The sequence below is a fragment of the Rutidosis leptorrhynchoides genome, unplaced genomic scaffold (assembly GCF_046630445.1).
Source record: "Rutidosis leptorrhynchoides isolate AG116_Rl617_1_P2 unplaced genomic scaffold, CSIRO_AGI_Rlap_v1 contig188, whole genome shotgun sequence".
Classification (NCBI taxonomy): domain Eukaryota; kingdom Viridiplantae; phylum Streptophyta; class Magnoliopsida; order Asterales; family Asteraceae; genus Rutidosis; species Rutidosis leptorrhynchoides.
The window spans coordinates 37,989-62,389 of NW_027266437.1; the positions used below are offsets into that span (position 1 = coordinate 37,989).

Below are 24,401 nucleotides of genomic sequence, written 5' to 3' on the forward strand. Positions count from 1 at the left end.
TCGGTCGTTCTTAACACTCAGGCTGGTCGAGTGAGGGACTCCCCGATGGATGAGGTTATCAATCTCCTTCTTTAACTGACGACACTCTAGCGTGACGTGGTCGTAGTCTTTGTGGTACATGTAATACAGCTCGGGGATTTCCTTTACGTCTAGGTGTGAGATGGCAGTGTTCTTCTAGGATAGCTGATTTGAGATTATCTCTTGCATGGGTGCTCCTGCGCTTAGGGCGTAGCATGTTCCGGAGGTCATGGTATGGCGGAGGTCGCTCGCGAAGTTGGCATGCTTTCCTCTAGCTATTTTTCTCCACGCTTCGAGGGTCATAGATGTGCGACGACCCACGGCCCTAGCGCGGTCCTTGATCCTCACTGTATAGGGTAATCAATTCCTAGTGGAGATGCCTCTTTGTCGGCTGGCTATTGGGCCAGGCAAACGATCATCAGGCGTCTTATTTTCTAATAGGTTCAAAACGACCAATCGCTTGGGGCAGGTTTGTCGGATGTTGAGGGTCGGACTCCCCATATCCCTCTAAGTAGGCCATGTTATGGCAGGTGTTTCGACCGGATTCCAAACGAGATATAGATGTAGAGCACGTGCCTCTTTCAAATGAGTCTTCGAGTTAGGTTTAGAGACTTAGAACAGAATGGGGGTTAAGAAGTATTTGAGCGTCTACGACCTGGAGCTGGCCTGCAAGGCTCGTCACGAAGCTGATTGTAACGCCCGTGTCCTCAATTTATTAGAAAATTAGAATTTTATCTTAGGAAGCCAGTCTTAGATCACGCATCACTTGCATCCATGAGCATATCACGTGCATATGAGATTGTAAATTGTATTGTCGTCATTGAAACTATAAGCTAAATTCGTGTATTGAAATTTTATTAGATGACTAAAAACCAACTAAGAAAATAAATGAAATGTATTTTTAACTATGATCATGAATAATAACAGAGTTTTTGTTTTATTTTTGATAACTTGATTATATTTGAACATGAACTAAAGCCTGAGTTAAGCTAGTAAGAGTGTGAGGCTGTTCTGTAACTTTAGAACAACTAAGGTCAAAATTAAACTATTAAATGTGTGAGGGCTGTAACATTAACTTAGGAATTAGTAAGGGTTAAAATATAAATATGAATCCTTAATAGTAGGCATTCGGTTCCGTGCCACACCCAAACTATTTTCGGCAGCCAAACCAGTATCTTTTTCTTCCGATCTTTGCTACTCAATATTTGTGATTTGCAAAAAAATAAAGCAATGGTACAATTGGGTAATTTCTTTTCCTTTTCTTCTTTCTCTACAGTATTGATCGATGGAGTATAGTCTCATTTTCTATTGAACAATAAAATTGTCAAAGCCTATTATTTGATTTGTCCTATCGCCATATATATCATTATTTTGCAAGATTATACTGTTTTATTGTTTGTTTGTGTGAGTCAAGAAAATCAGTGCTTATTGCATATCGTTGGTCTGATGTGTTTGTTTTTTGTAGGATTAATTAGTCAGTGGAGAAAGTTGCCTTTATTCGTTTTTTTTTTTTTAAATACTGCTCTTAATTAGATAATTTTAATTCGATTGGACCGAATCAGAAATCGTATGATCATATTGTTTTGATCGATACTGCAAATGGGAATTTTCAATGAAAGTGTAGAAAAATTAGAGTGGTTATAATAAATCCATATGATCCTTACTCTGTCCGCTATAATTTCTATGAGCATTATTCTGATTAATTAGACTCTTGTTTAGTTAGTTGTGAGATTAAATTAAGTAATATCAAAGTTATATAATTGTTAAATGTACTTGTTCTTTCATTTGGTTGAATTATTCATGGCATGGCATTAAATATAGAAATTTAGTTAAGATTTTTAATATCGGTAATTTATATTTCTCGTCATATTTTTGGCTGACGATTTTATTGTGATTGTGGAGGAGGATCAGACTTAGTTCATTTGAGTATTTTTGATGAGTAAGCTTTTAATTATAGTTGGCGATGTTTTTCCTATGTAAATTATGTATGGGTATATATATATTAGCTATTATAAGCTGATTGTATTATATATGGGAAAATTATCTGAAATGAACTTAATTAATTAACAATAATGGACGGGGTACGGGAATAAAATAATGGGCTTTTATTACATGGAACCACTACTGATCGGGAAATGGCGGGGCCTTAACTGATGTAATATTGAGTAATTGGATTGGCGATTATCGGGAAATGGCGGGGCCTTAACCCATAATTGGAATTACCACGTCGGCATGTGATCACAATGGCGTTGGGTCATGGAAGGGGCTACTACACATGATTCGATTATAAGCCCTATGCTTGGGCTGATGTGTAGCAAATATTTTACATGATATTTGTTTTACTTAAAGAATAAATGTTTTGTTTATGAGTTAAGCTCGACTCGACATACAGGTAATGGTATTTTTGGTAAAATTCACTTGTGAATATTAATATGGGTAAATGTATATGCATATATGGGTAACCTCTAGAATATGCATATACATATATACATATGGGAAGGGATAAAACCCTTCTATAATTAACGGTTTACTCACGGAATTTTCCACAAATCTCATACGCCCTCCACAGGTTGTTAGATTGGTGCTTAAAGGAGCAGTTCTAGTTTAAGCGGCTTGCTTCTCTTTTATCTAGGTACTTGGAGATGGAATTGACCAGAGCTTATTGTGTCATTAGATTTCTATTTTGAATTTCAGACTTATTTTGGGAGGATTGGGAGTCGAATGTTTGTATTAAACTTGGGATTTAGTTTTATTACTCGTTGTGTCTTGATAGATTTGTGAGGTTATTCTCCGCTGCTTAAATGTTAGAGATATTAAAGTAAAAGTTGCACTTGAAAGCTTAAAAATGACAAATGTCTTCTGCTACTAAATAGATACCTGGTCTCCAATGGCATTCTCTAAGTTTGCCTTGATCCTGGAGCTGCGGAAGTGTCGTTAGATGAGGTCATGCGAAGAGGGTGTCACACCGATGGCCTCGTGGTGGATCTTACGTCTAGAGAGGGAAGTGTCTGACTTCAAGATGGAGAGAGTAATGCCCTAAATCTCGTGTGTGTCTCTTACGAAAGATACTTGTCTTTTGGACATCTAAGACGGGTCTTTATATAGTGGAGCTATTAGGGTTTTCTTGGATGCTCAGTGCTATGAAGCGACCTGTGCAGAGTGGGAACCATAGGTCTCCTTGGCTTTGGGAGCTTACGGCCTCTTAAGGAGGGCGGGGCTGGCAGTATCCGTGCCCCCGGACTCGTGGCCTCGCAAAGGGGACGGAGCCATTGCATGTACCTGGCTGATCCTCAACCGAAGACACCTACGGCTCCACAGTCCAAATTACCTAAAAGCCCTTATGTCGTATCATTTGCCCCCTTTCTTGTAGGAGAGCGCACGGTCTCATAGAAAAAATATTGCTCGTCATGGGATTTTATTGGACGCGTGGGTCGCGTTAAGCCTAAAGTCGTATCCTTCGTTGCAGTAATGTCGGCTCAACGTAGGTCTTGGCCTTGCTCCGACTAGTTTGCCCTTGAGCTTTTATCGGCGTGAGGGTCTTTGTCTTCGGCTTTGGTCAACTTCTCTTGGGAAGGACCGGTCTTGAACTTTGAATTTTAAATTTTTTTCTTGTCAGGCATGAGGAAGAGGCCAAGGAAGAGGCATGTAGTTGTAGATGGTAGGCAGCCTCCTCCACCCAAGAGGCCAAGGAACAGTCGCTCTAGCCGCAGTGAGTAGCTTACCCCCGTCGGCTCTATCATTCTTGATTCAAGCCGAAGGCCCCAGCCAGACGGACTAAGATAGTGGGAGGTCGTAGCCTTGGAGCTTATGGTTAATTCTCTGATGGAGGACCCCAGGCCGATGGTGAATGGGACTGGGTGGCTGTTGCCGAGGATGACTAGACGGCTTTGGTCTCTAAGGGCTGGGATGAGCTGGTGAGGTCCAACCTTGCCCATTGCAAACTGGTAAGTCATGATTCCTTCTTTTTCACTTTTCTCCCTTTCGGTTTTTCATCCTCTAATGCCTTGTGTTCTAATTTCAGGCTCTTGACTATGGCTTCAGGGTGGCCGAAGTGGCCGAACTCAATGCTAGGGAGTATAGCTCCATGAGGGAGGAGCTGATGGAGTACGGCTCCATACGAGAGGAGTTAAGGGCAGCCAAGGAGGAAGCCGAGCAAAAGTAGGAGTTGATGGCCGCTATTGAGAAGCGACTGAAGGTGGCCGAGAAAAAGCTTAAGGAGGCAGAGCAGGGTGTCGACCAGTATAAGAAACAGCTCTGGGACAAGGTACAGGTTGCTCGCGAGACGGCAATGGATGAGCATCGGAACTCGGAGGAGTTCGACCGCGATGCTTCCCTACGTATGTTCTACATGATGTGGTGCCGGTAGTATGAGGGATTCATGGCCGCTCTTGAAGCCGTGGACCAGGTATACCCTAAATTGAGGATCTGGAGGATTGTGCCAAACCAGTACGTTGATAAGGCGGACTAAGACGTCGGCTAAGAGCTACGGCCACACCGACCTTACCTTTTTATTTAAGCGAAAATTCAAGCTAAGTCCTAAGTCGGCAAAACAAAGCTAAACATCAGTAAAGGTTGAGGCATCACCTAGTGCTGGAGGCTCTTTTTTTTAGGACAGGCATGATACAGAGTCACTAAAGACCGAAGGCTACGAGCTAGCCTCAGACAAAAATATTTCAAGCAGATATTTCAAGCAAAGCAGCACAAATTGAAGAAAAATTATTCATATAAACAATAAAAAATTTGTTTGGCAAGCAATACAGTGGCACACAAGCCGAAATCAAGGGCACGCAGGCCCGCTTTCTCAGAAAGCCAGCAGAATTAGGCTTTAGTTGCAGAAGGAGACTTGGCGGCAGGGGCTGAATCTTTGGCTGGAGTAGTTGGTTCAGTTTCAGGAGCATCAAGAGTTGGGGAATTCGAGGTCTCCATGACCCTTTCGTCACCACCTTCAATCGGCCCCCTAGTCTTCTCCAAGATAGGACTGGCAATTAGGACACGGCGACTGGTCCCTCTCATCTTTGTCGAAAGATCCTTCATCTTCGTCGGCATGCTCTAAATGTCGTAATGTGAAAAATTAAAATATACTACTTCTATCTCATAATACACGATGTTTTGATTTGTAGCGTCTGTAAAATTACATGCTACAAGAATCAAAACATCGTGTATTTTGAGATGGAGGTAGTAACCGGTAGTTAAGGTCTTAACATAATGGTATAGCATGATATTATGTCCATTGTGTTTTGGTAAATATCAATACTAGTCTTTGTGTTTTGTTTTTTTTTAAACACATGGATTGATTTTAACTTTGTTTAGAGTACATTCAAATATCCCCGAAAGAAAGTTTGCCGGAAAAATAACAACAATTCGGCAAGAGGAATACAGATTAAACAAGTCAATACAACATAAGGTGAATCCTAATCTGTGGGTGTGCTAATAGATTTGAATCACTTGTGAGATTTCGAACCAGTCAGACCAGACCGGCTCAAGTTTTTGATTTTTAATTGGTAAATTTAAATTTCATCTTTATTCTTTTGGGAGGGAAAATTTTAATTAGTCAGACTGACTCAGACCGGGTCGATCGGTTCTGGTAGTCTCGTCTTTTCAATCGAAACCGGTTTAAAATTGGAACGCCAGACGTCAAACATCAGACGCCACCTAATACAAGTTTCCATTTCCCTCGTCAAAATCGAACTTTGGGTGATTTTCTTTCTTTGCAGGAAAACAAACAATGATTTTAGTATTGTATTAGAAAGAATCCAATCACGAAATAGATGAAATCTCGTTAACTCCGAGACGATGAAGACAAATTTACCTAGCTTAGTGCTGCAATGTTCATTCCAATCTCAAATTATACTCGTTCATGGCGGATTGCCCACCTCTTCCTGTAAAGGTATTCTTTTGTGATTAATTATTGATCAGGATATATATATATAGTTGTAAATAGGAATTCATTATAGTAGGAGTAGTATTTTGGATCTGATTCGAATGTCCAATTATTGAGCAGTGGATGTTGCCAAAAATATCCTCCAAAGGTCCATATAGACTGCTTTATTGTTCCGGAAAGGGCGACAAGGAAGGAGTAGTTCAGGAGTTAGAGAAAGGTGTCCAGCCCAATCTTGCTGATTATGATAAGAGAACGGCTCTTCATTTAGCAGCATGTGAAGGTTGCACACAAGTAGTCGTATTACTCCTTGAGAAAGGAGCTCATGTCAACTCCATAGATCGCTGGGGTCGCACTGTAAGTTTCACTCCTTCCCTTGTGTTCCGAAATTCTCTACTTGACATGATTTCGTTTTGTCTTCTCTCTTGTGCTGCTTCTGGATAAGACTTGATATACATATGAGTACACTTGCAGCCACTGTCGGACGCACGAGGCTTTGGCCATAAGGATATTTGCAAGATACTGGAATCCAGAGGCGGTGTTGATCCGGTATTGCTCCACTATTCAGACAGATGCTTTGTGGATTATTCGTTCGCTTGGAAAAGAAAAAAAATTGTGTTTCTTTCATTTACCTGTGTTGTACTTTCATAGTCTCATTAGAGATGCTAGCATGATCCTTACTTTGTCTTTTTGTGACAGGTGGGCATTGATTCCCAGACCCTGTGCTATGAAATCGATTTCGATGAAGTGGACATGTCTCAAGCAATACTTATCGGAGAAGTACCTTTTCCTTTTTCCTCTTGTACTTCGTAGTCAGTATCACTTTCTCTCGTGTGTGTTAAACTTGAGGCCTTCCAGGGAGCATATGGGGAAATTTATTTGGTGAAGTGGAGGGGTACAGAAGTTGCAGCAAAGACCATCCGTTCATCCATTGCTTCAAATCCAAAAGTGAAGTGAGTTCTATTACACTTGGATGTGAAGAAAGTTCCTGAGCATGCGCACTCGAACAAATACGATGTTTAACCTGAAGTTTTCTTATTTCGCTCCGAGTAATATTTTTCCACCTTTAGCGTTGAACAGGGATTTCAATCGATCATAATAGAGTGATGTCTTTTGCACAATTTGCCTTATTAAATCTCAGTACACATGTATCTCAATTCTTCTGGAAATTCATATTAACAATATTAGGTGCTTGGTTATATTAGCGGTTATGCAACTTAAAACAATTTCATTTCGATGGAAATTTCAAACATGATGTTGATGTGAAAATGCTTTTTCACCGTACTTACAATTCAGAATGAAGCCAATTGAACTCCTAGCATTTCTCTTCCTTTCATTGCCACCATTTATTGTTCCACAGGAATTCCTTCTTGAAGGAGTTAGGTTTGTGGCAACGATTACGCCACCCTAACATAGTACAGTTTCTAGGTGTTCTCAAGCACCCCAATCGCTTTATCGTCCTCACTGAGTATCTTCGCAATGTTAGTTTATAATTTATATTCGAAGTATTTTGTGGCTTTATTTTTGTTTTTTCTAGTCTAATCTGTAAACTTTCTTTGTCTCTGGACTCACAGGGAAGTTTGTATGATATACTAAGAAAGAAAGGAAGACTTGATCCTCTAACAGCAGTTGCTTATGCTCTGGACATTGCAAGGTATGCGTTATGCACCAACTCTCATTATGAAGTCATTTTCTCTTTCTACCAAATACATTATCTGTCAGTTTCTTCTGCAAACTTTGCAGAGGCATGAACTATCTCCATCGTCACAAACCTCATGCCATAATCCACCGAGATTTAACGCCAAGGTAGTTTAATGCTACATATTTCTTCCCTTGACTATGTTATTAAAATATTTAGTTGCACGCAAAATCTAAAAGAAATAGAACCTTTTACATCAAACAATGCAGGAATGTGTTACAAGATGAAGCAGGGCATTAAAAGTCACAGACTTTGGCTTGAGCAAACTCTTGCAAGAAAAGAATACGCAAGGGTACAAAATGACTGGGGGAACTGGTTCCTGTAAGTATTGTGCTTCATAGTAGTATATGATTTTGCAAACTTGATTTTCTGATATGCTTTATCCAAACTTTGTCAGATCGTTACATGGCACCTGAAGTGTACCGTAGAGAATCATATGGAAAGAGTATTGATGTCTTCTCTTTTGCTTTAATAGTACATGAGGTATGCCCTACTACAGCTCATATAACTAATAAGAAGAAGCACAATTGTGTGTTTTATTAGATCCTTGTGGTCCTGTCGTTTAGGTCAGAAAATAGTGTCCGTTCTGGTTTGGTCAATTGCAACAGACCTCTGAGTTTATGTTTTGAATACCAATGTACCCATTCCGTGAGCTGACCGTCATTTTATTGCTGATATCATCCAGTTGTTTGAAGATACACACGAAATTCACCTTAAATTATAAAAAAATTGGTCTAGCTTATCATTTTCTATGAAGATATCCATAAAGTTTCACCTAATATTGGCAGTCAAAAGTTGACTGATGGTGGAAATATTCAAACGAGTGGCTAAGTTTTTGACTCTCTGTGTGGTTCTGGCATTCTGCTAACAGATGCTGCAAGGAGGACCGTCAAATAGGGGAGAAACCCCAGAACAGGTTGCAGACAAGCGAGCATATGAAGATTCACGACCTCCACTCTCCCCAAATATATACCCTGAGCCAATCCGGAAGTAAGTTCCTTGTACCTTACGTAAAATCTCACTTCAACAATCTACTGCCAATAAACTAATCCAAAGATTTCTTGAGCCATGTAAACACCCCACAGGTTTTGAGATTATCACCTTCTACTTAGAATCCAAAAATTTTCAATGATGAGTACTTTTCACCTATCAGGCTTCTTCGGGAGTGCTGGCACAAGAATCCTGATTGCAGGCCAACATTCGGGGAGATAATTTTGCAGCTAGAGATGATCCAAGTCAGTTTGAAAGAGAGACAAGATATGGTAACCTGCCAAGGCTGTGTAATCTTATGAGGTCATTGAGCAATGCAATAAGAATGGTGTATACATCGATGCATAACGCACTTTCGCAGTTGTGTGCTGTAACATACCAATGTACTTGTTTTTCATCAAGACAAAGTACATACTATAAAGCAGCACCCCATACATATATAAATAAAAATTTAGTCTCATATCTGCAGGATTAATTATTATCAATCTTTATTATATACGACAACCATGTGGTCTAATAGTTAAGACATCGTATTTCTAATCTAGAGGTGGAAGATTTAAATTCGGTTGGGAACATAAAAAGGAAAAAAAAGTTTATTATTATATATTGCTATTAAATAAAACTCTAATGGGTACAAATTGAGAGACTTCAGATCATTGATTAAATTGATCCAAACCAGAGTACAGGGGTCTAACTGTTAAAATATAAACTAAAGCAGAAATCGAATTTGGAGCTCCGGGCTCAAAAAAACTCCACTCAAAGGATCGAACAAAGCATAATCGGAATTTTGAGCGTCCGGGCTAAAGAAACTCCCTTCCAAAGAATTGGAGTTCGTCCGGAAGCATACAAATTTGAATTCGTCCGGGAGAATACAGACTTCGATTTCTGCCCTACTTTATATTATTGATATTCGACCCCTAAACTCTCTAAATCTTAATTTCAGACTTCTCCTCATGGATGAAAATTGATCAAAAGCAGAGTACACGGATCAAGCTATTCAGAACATAGATGAAGCAGAATTTGAGTTCCTGAGTAGAATTTCGAACCGGAGGAGCACCTCCAGAATTTGAGATTCCCGATACAAAGATAAATTGTCTGCTCTACTTTATAGTATTGTTAATGAGCACCTACAGGACTTGAGGTCCCGGCTACACATCGAACCCCAGTCGCATCTCCGGAATTGAGTTTCCGAGTACGGACTTCAATATCTGCTCTAGTTCAACATTTAACATTTGACCCCCTAAATTCTGTAATAACTTAACTTGAGACTTGACAGTAAGGACTAAGGATTATATTGGTCGAAAGTAGAGTATAGGATCACAATGTTAAAATCTAAACTGAAGCTGAATTCGAGCCCGAGTAGATCTCAATCCTTAAAACACTGGTTTAGAAGAGATAAAAAATAAATGGTATTGATCTATGGTATTATACACCGTTTTGTGTTTACACAAGTGAAAGAAGGTCAATAAAGCTTTGAGATCACAACCAGAAAACAGCTATCAGAACAACCTCACAGCTTGGATACTGAGGCAGGTACTGGATTTGGTGCCTTAACTCCCTTATAAGGGCTTCTTGAGTCAATGATACAAGCAGCTGTGCAATACAACACGTACTCATTGTCGTAATAAAGAAAAGAGAGAATATACACATTCATGGGATGGGAAGTTAAAAGAAAATGGCCGATTCATGGAAAATAATAAAACAGAGGGGCGAATACGAGAAGAATTTGTACAATAAACAAACCATTTACCTCTCCCTTCCTATTAAACATCTGGCCTGAAACAAATCCACGGTGATTACCAGAAGAAGGGCTCGTGATCTGTAAGACATTGGACGTGTTATCAAAGCATTCAACCCAAGTTTGACAAGAAAAACCAAACTAGGATTTGGAACTAACCACAAATAATATCCAATCATCAGCTCTGACAGGCCGGTGGAACCACATTCTGAGAAAGTAGAATAAAAACATTAAATTTACTTATCTCAAGATCTACTGTATCTTCAAACTAATACATTTGTCATGAAACAGAGATATTCTTTTAAGATTTTCAGTAAATACATTTATCACATAACCATTACAAATAAATTATGCTTCTAATTGAATAACAAAAAACTCACGACGTGGTCGAGACTATAACAGCTTGCTTTCAAACCCTTTCTGCGATGAGGATTCAAACTGACCCCGCAAAATATTAGATCTGAAGCAAATGCTATAACACACCTGCAGTCAGCAGTACAGATATATTGAAAACATTATTGAAGGAGCAAAAGACATTATTGCTACAATATTCATATATTTAACGAAGTTGCTTATCCAAGCCAGACATAATTGGTTACCTATGCAAAGCCTGGTCATCTGAAGCTTTCCTTTTGCTCTGAACCAATAATTCAACCTGCAACATCATATATCTGACGCATAAGAAGTGTACACTGAAATATGAAAAACCACTTAAACAAAACATTAGCTTGTGGAGAAATATTGAAACATGAATAGCTAGCACATGAACCCAGATAACTAACCTTGGAGGAGATTTAGTCTGATTAGTTGCATTGTTAGGCTCACAAAACCTTACTTCTATGGGCCAGGGAACAAAATCCTTTGAAGCCACCTTGTTGCGGTAGTTCCTGGAAACCAAAATCACAAAATGAGTATGCATCACGCCCACATTAAGAGAGGCAGAGCAAAAAAGGTATATAATTAATTTCTTCTTAGGTGGTTCCCATAAGTAAATGGATGATGAAACCTCTTGAATTCATTTCAAGAGATCATATACTGGTCTGCATATTTTTATTATAACAGGAGATTCCTTATTTTGTGGTTTGATTTGCTTTTAAAGGTGTGCATGATCTACCCTAACCACACGTCAAAATATTCAGTGAAAGAAGTTACAGACTAACTCATTGAACAGTACAATTTTTATAAGCAGATATACTGAAAAGCATATCATAAAAGGAGTACTAGACATTACATGGGCAGTCTAGGATCCATGAGGCGTCGCTCGCGTAGCTCTTCCAATGACAGAAGCTGCAGTGGATCACGTTTGAAATCTAATTCAGGGACTCGCTGCCTAAATGGTAAAATATAAAGGCATGCACTGTATTAGGGGTTACCGTTTCAGGATCTGGTACAGGAGGCATAATCGCTTGTTGATGGTCAAATCCAGGTTCTTCTTTCTGCAAAATTTGCTTCAGTAAGTAACATGCAACTAAAATTTTGCAAGCAACAAAGGCAACATTACTGATCCCTCATTAGTCGACAAAATTCTTGGAGCGTTTCAAAGTTCACACCCCAATGAGAAGCAGACAGAAGTATCAAACATAAACGTATAAAGAAAAAAACTAAAATAAAAGAGATTGTTTGTTACTTGGAATGAAGCAATCATTGTGAAGATGACATTTTCCCTTTTGAATAGCATTAACATTTCGGGTAGCAAAGCTTTTTCCATCACGCATACGCTGAACTTCATAAATAATTGGCACTGAAATGACATAGATTTAGGATTGCAGCTATCTCAAAAGTTTCAATATAGAAAACACAGAACATATACGTGTGCATGGGTGTATGCATAGAGATAAAAAACCAGATAGATAGATAGATAGTATTCACGCTCACAATAGACATCTTTCTTAGGTGAAAAATAGGAGCACAAACAAATATCAACACTATTATGTGCTATGTGTAATCTGAATGTGTAGAAATAGGTTTTTCAAATGTTCTACCATCCACAACTATTTACAAACGAAAATTCTTCAGGCAAGATCCTTACTGTTAAAATCTCCAACAAGAAGAAAATAGGCATGCAAGCTGTGCACATGTTTAAGACAATCCACAGTTTTTGACGCAGCGGCTAATGCCTGCATATATAATCCCATGGTAAGTGCATAAAATGAGAGGCTATCTGTGCGTGGGATGGATGGCAGAAGGGACAGAGGGAAGAAGTTAATCATACCTGTCCCATAAATTGCCCTCCAAAAACCTTTCCAAATTTTGGAGCATCTGGCAAAGTGATACCTTGAAAATATTCACCTTAAAAACAAGCAGAAGAAGAACATATCTAAGTATCAGATGAAAGCTCTAGGCAAACTACACGCCTCAGTTATCCAAGTCAACATCATGTATACTTTATGTGGAACCTAATTGTGATCATCACGCCAAAATAATTGGCATTCAAAAGTTTTAATTGGTAGGCCACAGTGAGCATTAATTTGAAATACTGTAATTCTGGTTATAGAGTTCATTATTTGATTCTTTTACCGGCTATAAATTAACAAACTTTAAGTTTGTGCTCAATAAAAAGAAAAGGCGTACTTCAATTGACTCCAAGTGCAATATAGTCTCCACAAGTGAGCATGCTTCATCTGTCTTATCTCCACGCCAAATTGATTTTGGCTCAAGCAAAGTGCAATGTTCCAGAGGCAGCACTAGACAAGTCAACTGACCCAAAAAATCCAATTTAGTATCAAGATGTATCTATCCAAGCTAGGATGAGATATTCCTACCTTAGTGGAAGCGATTACATCTACCGGCTGAATTGATGTGAATAGACCTACGAAAGCAAGTTATTATTAATATTCAAAGTTTAGTATAAGCTGAAAAGAATTACTCCATTACTATAAAAGAAGATCCGGTTTGAATACCATGACCAAAGTAATCATATTGTTTCAACTGAAAATCAATTCGGTTTTCTTCCTCGGCATGAAGTGAACCAGCATCAGCCTGCAAATGGAATAAGTTGAACAGCTTAATTTGCAATAATGGCATAAACAACTACTGTAGTACTAAGAAGCAAGCAACAAACAAACAAACAAACCTCTCCTTCCCAAATGAAGTAAACTCCATGGCCAGTTTCACCCTCGCGAACAACATGCTCTCCTTTCTCTAAATTAATTTACAGTATAAAACGAATCAACAAAACTGAATTTTAGCAGAGCAAAGGAATGAATAGAAAATGACCATATCGTTGAATATGGACGAGTTGAGCAATTTTCTTCAAAGAAGAGCCTGGAAGCTTCTGTAGCAGCGGCACGCAACTTAAGAACTCGATCACTGCCAAGCCAATTAAAGAGGAAAACAAAATTCAATCCGAATCGAAATTCCAAACTAAATCAAAGTGAAGGAATTATACATACTCTCACCAGCTTCCGTGTCCATTTTCAGTTTTATTATTGTTTAAAAGATCGGCAGGTGCTTTTGTGATTCTCTATTTTTTATTACTATTATTTCCTGAAAGACGGACAGTTTTGTTAGGTGCTCTACTGCTCCAGTAATGATTGTTTTGGCCATTGCATTGAGGTTTTCAATTAATTCGGTCGGACCGGGTAGTGTGCAATTAGACCGTCCTGCCTTTTATCAACGGCGGCCATTACATTAACACGGAAGTAGTGACGTCTGGCCAACGTCACGAACAAAAAGGTTGGGATTGACTTTCACTCCGACCGTTTGTAACACCTTAATTTCAATATATAAATTTTTTTTTTAATTAAAATAATAATTATATGTGTGTAAAGTTAGTGAAAGATAAAAATAAAAATAAAAATATATTAATATTTTTAAAATATTAATTATTTAAAGATAAAAAAAATCTTCAAAATCGTTATTTATTTATATATAGAAGGGATAGAATAAAATAATGCTTCATCTTCCTATTTCATACCCCCTCGGTTCCCTGTTTATTAGAGCCGCAGAAAAACGGAAAAAAAATTGGAAAAGTGACAATTGCAAATTTTCCAAAATGACTTGAATACATAAAATTTTCACTCACTAAACAAGTGAGGCGCAGGAAAACGGAAAAAAAAAAATTGAGAAAATGACGATGGCAAATTTTCCAAAATGATTTAAATATGGAAAATTTTCTGTACTAAACGAGTTTTACACGAAAAAGGAAAAAAGTGAAAATTGTCCGTAAAAAAGGGAAACTTTCCCATAACTAAACACATCCTAAACACTCCCGGGTTCTAAAATATGTGAGCTTACATATTAAAATTAAAAAACCAACAGTTTAAGAACTTACGCCTTTTCGGTCGGAAGGGCGGGTTGCCAATTCCTTCTTAGTAACCACATGCCCTTTGTTTAGACCCACAAAAAGGCCAGTATTACAGGCTGCTTCGGAGCCATAGCCTAAAATCGCAATAACACCAATCTCGGAAAACTTAAATCACAGCACTCTCCCATTCTTAAAGACTGAATTTGGTTTAAAATTTAGATAGTGATCAGATATAAAAGCACACCACAGTACAAAGAAACTCCATATCAGATGAAAGAAATAACTTCCATCCGGAAAGAGTTTACTAAACATATAGTTTAGTGATCTAAGAAATCTGTTGATCGAGTTAATGTGACATGAAAATTTTAATAAGATATCGTGTCAAAATAATTTTAACGAAAATTATCTTATCGATAAATTTTAATGGGCATCAAAATACCCTAATAAAATGTCATACTTACAAACAAAACTCATATTAAAACATGAGTGATGGTCGGGTTTTTATTAAAAAAACATGATGGACGAATGTATGATATGACCAATTATAAAAATATAGTCCAGTGTCATTCTACGGGCCGATTCTCTAGCATCATGGAATTTCAAATCCAAATAATTTTCAATTTAAATTAACGAATAAGTTATATTAATATACATTTAATATGCATATGCTTTAAATTTATCGTCATATATTATTTAACAACTCATCTCATTATATACAATTTAAAATACTTTCATTGTATTGTTTAGAATGCTCTAAAATCATGGTGTTCGGTTAATCATTGGTATATGTATCTCATTATTTAATACTACTTCCATCTCAAAATAGATCAAATTTTTCAATGTAATTTTATTTTGGGACGGAAATAGTATCAAGGATGGATTCATATGTAAATGTTTTAATCACATGCTCAGAAATTATAAATTAAAAGATTATAATAGAAACAAATTATTTTTATACTCACAATTTCTTTAATCCTACGACAATCTACGAATAGTATATGTGTAATCGAATCAACGATTCGACCTATCGACGTGAATACAAATTTTCAAGGACTGGATTTTGCAAAATCCTCGACAACGTATCCAATTTTTTCAAATTTCCCCTTTTCACGAGTCTTCCTGAATCTCGTATACTCCTTACAAAGAAATGTCTTGCCGAGCCTTGTATACCCTTTTATTTCCTAATAGTTCTGATCCTACTACTTCATCCGGAGCTGAAATTACCTTATCGTAAACGAAACATCAGAAGAAGGCCAATGAAAATCTTCACTCGTCATTACTCCAAGCTTGCAACATGTCTCCAATGTTAACCACCACAGAGTCTTCACGGAAGTTCACCACCGTCCAATTTCCTTCCGTCGATTTCACTTGGAGTTGGCCGATTTTATCAAGGTAAAGAACTGTTAGGCAACTGATATTGGTGTCATTCCTAGCTAGGCCTTCGACGTCATTTTCCAGAATTTCTTGGGGAGAGTAATTTATGATACATAAATATTATTGGTAGTTCTTGAATTCGGATTATAAGAATGTTAGAAATTTAGTACAATAATTCGATAAATAAATCGACAAGAGGCAGATGATTACTGAATAATTCGCTGAATATTATTAATCATGTGAACATATGAGGAAGACAACATAATTCGAAATTATAACTAATAAAACATCACATCAACATTAACAATTAAATCAAACAAAAGTTTAAGCGAAGAGGATGCAAACAGTGGAGGCACGATCAGATCGCTTTCCTGAAAGCGTATTACTTCCCGTAGAAGCTTCCCAGGATACAACCACAAAGAACAAGACAATAAGTACAATATATGTCGAGTTCAGGCGAGACTTACGGTAGCTTAAACTCTCCGACGACTCTTAGAGAAAGAAAGACAGAAAGGAGGTGGGTTATTAGCGACCTATTTGTTAGAGGGTTTTCTGAGTGTTTTTCAGTGTGTATGAACCCATAGTCTAGCAAGGTATTTATAGGTTAAGGGTGACGATTGGAATAGGAAAAGATCGACCGGAGTGGACGTCAATATTCTAACATTAAGACGCCTATTAATGAAGCACACTCAAATCAGAAACGATTCTGATTGTGATCCTTTTCCATGGCTTGTACATTTAAAATTCCAAGTCAAATGGGAGACAATTTTCGTTTTGAATATTGCATAATGTCTACTGAATTTTGCCAAATAAATTCGGAAATATACATGTCAAAACTGTTGACAAATTCCGTTACAAATTAAGAGACGGAATCTCTCTTAATTATGAGAGTCAAAACGGTGTGCAACAATAATGGACAATTTCCATTATTCACATAATACCAATTAGGAAATAAATTCTCCTTAATTAATTAGACATAAAATCAAACCGGCTTCATTCCAAAAATAAAAACAAACCGAACCGGTAGGATCATCTCCAAATCCGGTCCGGGTCGTGCGTGGTGGTGGTGCACGCGTGTTGAACCTTGTAGACTTCCTCTACAACACACTTTAAATTCCAACACACACAAACCACTATATAAATGGCTTATGTTTCTATGAATTTTCCAATGTGGGACTTAGTACAGTCATGCACAAAATACCCATATTAACACTACCATTTCTCATTCATCATTGACACAAAATGTCAAATAAATGATTAAACACTAAATTTTATAGTACAAATAAATTATATAAATAAATTTCAATTAATTCCGTCACACGAAATCGCCTACACGCTTTGATCAAACTATCTTGACCATGCATTAGTCAATTTTTTGTCTAACAAAGAATTTGGAATTAAATCCTTCCCCAAACACATTAATAGAATTTCTGTGATTTTCTTGGACAATTCTGTCATTTTGTTGTAGTACTCCTGCATTAGCGTACTGCAAAGAAACATGAGCAATTTGTAACATTTTAAAGGAAAAAGTGATTTCTTTATAGAATATACTTGAAATCGTGACTCTGGAGGTCAAAAAGGGTATGTGCAGAATATACCTGCCCAAACATGAACACCATTCTTCTTGTCTCCCTGACCTTAATTATCGTTTGTTTTCAATAGTCATGACCAACTATGTTGTTATTTATCATGATAAATGTAATGAGCATCTGTGTTGGTTAGGATATGTGTTTTAAAGTATTCAATTTCACTTCTCTTTTGTCTATTTCAAATGGTTATGAGCATCAAGTGTATCTGGGATGAAAATAGTAGATACGACATTGTCAATTTTTGACATAAGAAGAATTAGCAACACCAGCTGTTTGATGAATTGCTCAACAAGAAAGGATTAAGTAGCAGAATTTACTCGACCCAAGAAATGATTTTCAGAGATAAGCTTAGAACCCATGGCTTTGAAACAGAGCATTTTTGGTGTAAGATTTGAAGAAACGGAATAGGCACACAAGGAAGTGAGAGTCGAGATTGGAAATAAAGTCAATTTTATCATTGTCCATTTACTTAAGTAGTAAAAGATAGATTTCCAAATAGAGATTTGTGGTGTCGAGTCGACTGTCAAGAGTTCAGAGCTGTAGGCATGGAAAAATTATCGTTTTCTAACCTTGTTAAAGCCGTGTTGAGTGAGTCGTGTGGCAGAGGAAACTGATAAAGTGAGCTTGTTTGTGTTTGGGGCCTTGGGGGTGTTTAGGCAGTAGACAAGGATGAAAGTGATAGTGTGTGGGTATGTAAGGATAAAAAGGTACAAGTATATAATTTAATTTAATCTATCGTTTTTGTGCTAAAAATTAGCGTGGAAATACCCGAACCCTAAATTCTATACTTCGCCAGCCTATTAATAAAGCAAATTCAATGAATTCAATGAAGCAACAATTCCTACCATATAGAAGCGGCCATAAATTGGAGAGTCGTGATTAATTTAAAAGATCATTTGATGTAGATGAAATAATTGAATTTTAGATTGTTTGATCAAGATAGAAAAATTTAATAGAATTCATAAATGTCTCAATATTATTATTTTGACTTTTTATATTGTCTTATGGAACGAAGCTCAACATTTACGCTAAAAGACGATTAACTATGGATCGAGACTCCTCTAAGATTATGAAAGAGAACTATAAGAGTTTCTTTTGGAGAAACAACATGTAGACTTGGTGACTAAGGATATACTTTAGACATATTATTTTGTCTCAAAATATATGTAAATTTGATAATTTTAAGATGAAAAAGGATCATGCTCTTATCATTTTATCCACCACCATAAATTATGTATATTTTACATTTTATATATAGATTAAACAACTTATTTCAATATATAATTTTTAAATCATTTTAAATTTAATAAGTGATTATACAAAATTTATCTACAACATATTTAGAACGCATTTGAATAATTTTTTTGATAAATAATAAGCGAATTTGACACAAAATTTGGTCAAAATGAAGTTGATCACCAACACTTTTTAACATTATATATACATCACTCATATATTATGCTAATGATTAATAAAATTATGTTTGTTAAATTAATAATTTCATCATTATTACATAAAATAAAAATATTGGCAATTAATTTGTAACGGAAAGGGGAAGGGGAGGTATATGCTAAAAAGGTTTTAATTAAAGTCTAGTATGACTCCATGCCAACAATTAGTCAGTCCACTACGGGATCCTAACAGGTGGCTATACTTTGACAAAATCAAAGATTGCTTCTGTATTCTAGCTTAACTTGGAGTTTTTGTCTTGAATTGTAGTATTTGCCCAGGTCGGCTCAGTCAAAATTCGAACTTAAACGGATAAGTGGTTTGACCGATCAGATCATCAACTTTTTGATTCAAACCAAACCACCAATGTCAACGTTTTTAAAGTAGCCGAAACAATTTGTCGGTTTTTAAAGCCTTGAAAAAATTGATTCAAGTCAATCAATTTGAACCCTTTAACCGACCGGATGATCAAAACCCAAACCAACCTATTAACCTGATCAAACGATGCCAGCAACAGTTCAACCCAGTAGTATATTAAAGCCTTGCGCGTGCATAAACTACATCTTCCACTGGAAAACAATTTTTTTCTACTTTCAGGCAGCCTTCAGAAGTATATTTTCTGTATGATCCGTTTCTAATATTCTGGAGATGACATTGATGAGAGTGCACAGAAAGATGAAAATATAGCTGCCTTATTATAATCTATATATTTTTTGTTCATTTTCTTTTAATTGGCGCGTTCATGTATTTCGTTATTCGAAATGGGCACAGATTGTTCGCTAAAATGCCACATCCAATGGCTTCAATGAGAAACTTTATGAAGCACTCTACTTTATGCAATGCACATGAGTGTTTTGACGGTCTCGTTACGTCAGACGTTGAAAATGAGGAACCAATATCATGGACATCTAGGATATCGAGTTTGGTTAGACAAAACAAGCCAAATGAAGCTACTTGGTTGTTCAAAACGATGCTCGAGAGTGCACAAAGGCCAAATTTTGTTACTTTGATGAGCATGATCAGGGCTTTCGCTGCATTTGAAGTCGAAGCTTTTATATGGGTAGTTCATTGCTTGGTGATCAAAATGGGTTTTGAGTCAGACGTGCCAGTTTTAACAGCTCTTCTCGGTTATTACTGCTTTTTATGATATGAATATGGCCTCCAATTTGTTCGATCAGATACCCAGGAAGGATGTTATTATGTGTAGTGCTATGGTTAATGCATTTGTGAAAAATGGACAGTATGTTAAGGCAATTGAATGCTTCAGAAGAATGCAATTTTATGATGTTGTGCCTAATCATGTGAGTGCCCTTGGAATTTTAACTGCTTGCAGTCATCTTGGCGCCTCATGGCTGGTCAGAGAGATACATGGTTTCTGTATTAAAAGGATGTTTTATTCTTATACTAATATTCAGAATTCGTTAATTGATATCTATGCAAAATGTGGGGAATTTGAGGCTGCTGCCCAGATTTTTGATAGGATGTCGAAAAAGGATAGGATCTCTTGGAGGACGATAATTAATGGGTGTATTGAGAATAAGCGTGCCGTTAAAGCATTGTGTATTTTCTCTGAGATGCAATGCTCTTTTGTTGAGTTGGATGAATCGACTGTCAGGAGTATAGTTGTTGCTATGTTACAAGGAGAAGCGATCAGACCAGGGCTGGCATTTCATCGCCACCTGCAAAAAAATGGGTTCTTGGCTTTTGTCTCGATCAGTACTTCACTCATACAATTGTATGCCAAGTCTAATGAGATTGATTCAGCTAGGAAATTGTTTGATGATCTGAATTATAGAGATTCTGTTGCATGGATTGCAATGATATCAATATATGCTAAAAGCGGACGGCATTATAATGCCATCGATATGTTTAAACAGATGCAATCAACAAGCGAGAAGCCTAATGAGCATACTTTTGTCAGTCTACTATGTGCATGTTCTTCAACGGAAGCGCAAGAACTAGGGAATAGCCTGCATGCCCACTCAATTAAAGTGGGTTGTTCATCAAATTCTCATTTGGCATCTTCCTTAATTGATTTCTACTGTAAACATGGCAGAGCGAATCAAGCAAAGGTGGTTGTTGATGAAGTTGCTAATAAATATATAATTTGTTGGATTTCGATGATTAATGGGTACGGATCGAATGGTTGCAGCGAGGACGCTCTTGTAACGTTCACTAAAATGTTAGATTGTGGGATAAAACCCAAAGATACCATTTTTCTTTCCATTTTATCTGCATGTAGCCATTGTGGGCTGAAAGATGAGGGTTGGAAGTGGTTTTATTGCATGGAAATGATATATGGCATTGTGCCTAAACTTGCACATTATGCTTGCATGGTAGATTTCTTAAGCCACCAAGGAGAAATCCAAGAAGCTCTGGACTTTGTGAAGAAAATGCCAACGGAACCTGATAAACGAATCTGGGGAGTTCTTCTTGCTGGTTGTAGGAAAACACCTGGGTCAACTAAGATTGAGGAATTTGTGACTGGACATCTAACTGCCATGGATCCCCAAAATACTAGCTATTGTGAAATTTTATTGGACTTGTATGCTGAGGAAGGTAAATGGGAAGATGTTGAGAAGCTCAGAGGGTTGTTGGATGAGAAATAAGCGTGGCAGAAGAATGGCATTGCGGAAACAAATGGACAGTTTTTTGTGCTGCTTTTCTTCACTCTTTTTTCGTTACAACAGGTAAAATCTAGTTTTTACTCTCTAATACATTAAAACAGATATTACAAAATTCATGTCAGAGTTTGGTGAATGTTTTTGTTCAGTGGTGAGTAATTGGCTCTCTTTACATTTATTACCTGCGTTTGTTCTTGGAGCCAAAACAATGTGAAGCTTTAATGTAGAATTTTTGTGAATAATTTAATAACTCACCTCTTAATGACTGTTTACTTGTATTAATTGCTGTACTAAATTGAGAGTAAAATAAAGACATCATCTTTGTAACTCTCATCATCCTAAGGAGCATTATAAACTGAACCCTTCCATAAATTTTTGTGTTTTCTCTTAACACCAACAACCGAAAGTGCAAGAATTTAAGAACTCGCTCATGAAAGGAGGAGGGCTGCTTGAAGTACTTCTCGTTAACGCTGAAGGGATAAGACATACAAATATTGTTGGTAGTCTCTATATTTGCTTCTTTCCCTTGAAATTTCTAAAATATCTAAGTATAGCCATTATCTTTTGTAAAAGTCCGAAATTGATCCGGAATTTTCTTTTACATAATGATGAATTATTTGTTACAGGAAGACCAGCCTATTATGTTATTATGCAATGTGGATCTCAAATGTATACAAGCAAAGTATCAAAAGGTATATATAATATGGCCTTTGTTTGTTGCTTATTGTCAGCTTGTTATTTATTTTTTGGTTCAAAGACATAAGAAGAATCGGGTTTGAAATTCAGGTAAAGATAACCAAGCATGGTGGAACGAGAAATTCACGTTTGAATTCCCGATATCTGATTGGAAAAGGCTAGCACATGTTAAACTCAAAATCATGGATAAAGAGCTCTTTGCAGAAAGTGGATTTGTAGGTGAAACTTTGTAAGTCCACAACAGCATTTAACATCCTACTTTTGCAGTAGTCTTAATTAAATCTCTAAGACTGACTTATCTGTTATTCTGATAAATTAATTAATCCTCAGAATTCTTCTAGGTGGGATTGTCACAGAGGGATGTGACATGGGACTTATAGAAGTGAAACCATCTCCATATAATGTAGTTCTTGAAGATGACACCTACAAAGGACAAGTTAAGATTGGTTTCAAATTTATGACTAACGTAAGTAACTTAAAAATTCTTAAAATAACGTAAGATAGTAATAAGTAATGTTCATTACATATAATTTTGCAGAAACAATCATCTGTGGAGGTCAAAAGATTTACTGAACGTGATAATGAACCAAGACATTCTGTATTAGATTCAATCTTACGTCTCTGGGAAAATTCATGGTGGAGATTTCTGTTTCATGGCAGCAGAAATTCCAAGAACAAGGCCACTTAGGAAGAACAAGTCCAATATTTATTATTATGTAGTATTAATCGACCATCTTTTATTTTTGTTTATTTTCATTTCAGTTGAATAATAATTTATCAATGGACCGAAATTCATGATGATCGGTTCCATAAAGATTATTTGGGATTATAATGGAGTTGAATTAAAATCTAAAATCTGAGATGAACTCGAAGCTCCAAAAAGCATCACAATTTTTGGGATTTTCCCTTTTTGTACTAGTTCTTATTTGATGCATACCCGCAACTACAATAGTGAAAAATCGTTTGTTGACCATACTGACACAGGAATGTATCTTAATATGTTAGTGTATATCCTTAAGGCCATCTCCGCACACCGAAAAGTTTGCCACATCATTGACAAATAAGCAATATGTAATTTCCTTGGTGGGTGCTTCTCGCATTATCGTTTTGGATGTTCCGCTCAATCCATCGGTAATTAACCCAGCGAGCAATCGGTCGGTTTCAGACCTGGACAGAGGAAGAAAGTCTACGTATACAGATTAGTCCCTGTTGAATATGTGGCTTGAGTGGAACGAGTACTGTGGCTATCAGAATTTTGACATGGATACTGTGAATATCGAAAAATGTGGTGATATATTGTGGAATCTCCAAATAACTTGACAGCCGAGGACAATGAGTTCTGGAATTCAACTGTAACCAATTTCTTGAGAAAACGCAACTCTTCAATGCAATCTAAAAATGCATCTGACTTGCGTACTCTTACTCAGAATGTCGGAATTGAAAATTCAAGCGACTTGATCCCAGTGCCACCTTTAATCTCTCAAAAGTCTACTTCAACAACTACGACTTCTACTCAAATTTTAAGAAGATCTTCAAAAAAGTGGAAGAGCAAATTTAAGTCAAAGCTGGATGATTTAAATGGATAACGATTCAAAATTGCAAATGTAATAAATTTCACCTACAGCAGAACTTTTTAGTACCGGCCTACAACTCGGTGTTATACTTAAGAGCTCAATTCCAAAAGCTATTACAGGGTTGAACAATTTTCTTGACGATGAAGTCTGAAGGATGATTGTTCGTGATGCAGAATAATAGAGATTTGCAACCTTCATTTAAAATTTTTATGGAGAATTGAAGATCTTTTCTAATTTTACTTTAATAATTCATCTTATTTTTTTGTACGAATTTATTTTCTATATATTTGAAACTTTTAAATTTAGAGACCATTACATAGTCTTAATTTTTCTTTTTATCTTATTTAGAGAACAAGATTGATTTAGTCTAAACATTGCACATTGTAATCGTCCCCACACTTTGTACTTATAAATATCTCTATTATTAAAAAAATTAATCATCATGATTTTGCTTATCAATTAGTATCATCATGTTATTGCTAGCTGAAACTAATTCGTTGCTTTTGTGTTGGAGTATCATTATTTA

At 36.7% G+C, this 24,401-nt stretch overlaps 2 protein-coding genes and 2 pseudogenes across 2 annotated transcripts; 3 read left to right on the forward strand and 1 right to left on the reverse strand.

Annotated features, from left to right (window-relative positions):
- Nucleotides 1-5,875: 5,875 nt before the first annotated feature.
- On the forward strand, nt 5,876-9,492 carry LOC139881726 (serine/threonine-protein kinase VIK-like; annotated as a pseudogene).
- Nucleotides 9,493-10,095: 603 nt separating this feature from the next.
- LOC139881731 (acyl-CoA hydrolase 2-like) lies at nt 10,096-13,737 on the reverse strand. The gene is given in 20 exon segments (XM_071866154.1): nt 10,096-10,139; nt 10,142-10,178; nt 10,336-10,404; nt 10,483-10,531; nt 10,693-10,806; nt 10,923-10,941; nt 10,944-10,978; nt 11,106-11,210; nt 11,555-11,610; nt 11,697-11,759; nt 11,951-11,983; nt 11,985-12,064; nt 12,353-12,440; nt 12,536-12,612; nt 12,891-13,020; nt 13,086-13,132; nt 13,224-13,302; nt 13,397-13,464; nt 13,540-13,632; nt 13,722-13,737. Coding segments are annotated over 20 exon segments (1,302 nt in total).
- Nucleotides 13,738-19,765: 6,028 nt separating this feature from the next.
- Nucleotides 19,766-21,590, forward strand: LOC139881727 (pentatricopeptide repeat-containing protein At4g33990-like; annotated as a pseudogene).
- A 445-nt stretch (nt 21,591-22,035) lies between these two features.
- LOC139881728 (elicitor-responsive protein 3) lies at nt 22,036-22,989 on the forward strand. The gene is made up of 5 exons (XM_071866150.1): nt 22,036-22,105; nt 22,232-22,297; nt 22,392-22,530; nt 22,632-22,767; nt 22,840-22,989. The coding sequence occupies exons 1-5, from the start codon at nt 22,036-22,038 to the stop codon at nt 22,987-22,989; spliced, it is 561 nt and encodes a 186-aa protein (XP_071722251.1).
- Nucleotides 22,990-24,401: the final 1,412 nt, after the last annotated feature.

Coding starts and splice junctions, on each gene's coding strand:
- LOC139881728 (XM_071866150.1), top strand. CDS start 22,036: ATGAAAGGAGGAGGGCTGCTTGAAGTACTTCTCGTTAACGCTGAAGGG. Junction 22,298..22,391: donor TACAAGCAAAGTATCAAAAG/GTATATATAATA, acceptor TTTGAAATTCAG/GTAAAGATAACCAAGCATGG. Junction 22,531..22,631: donor GGATTTGTAGGTGAAACTTT/GTAAGTCCACAA, acceptor ATTAATCCTCAG/AATTCTTCTAGGTGGGATTG.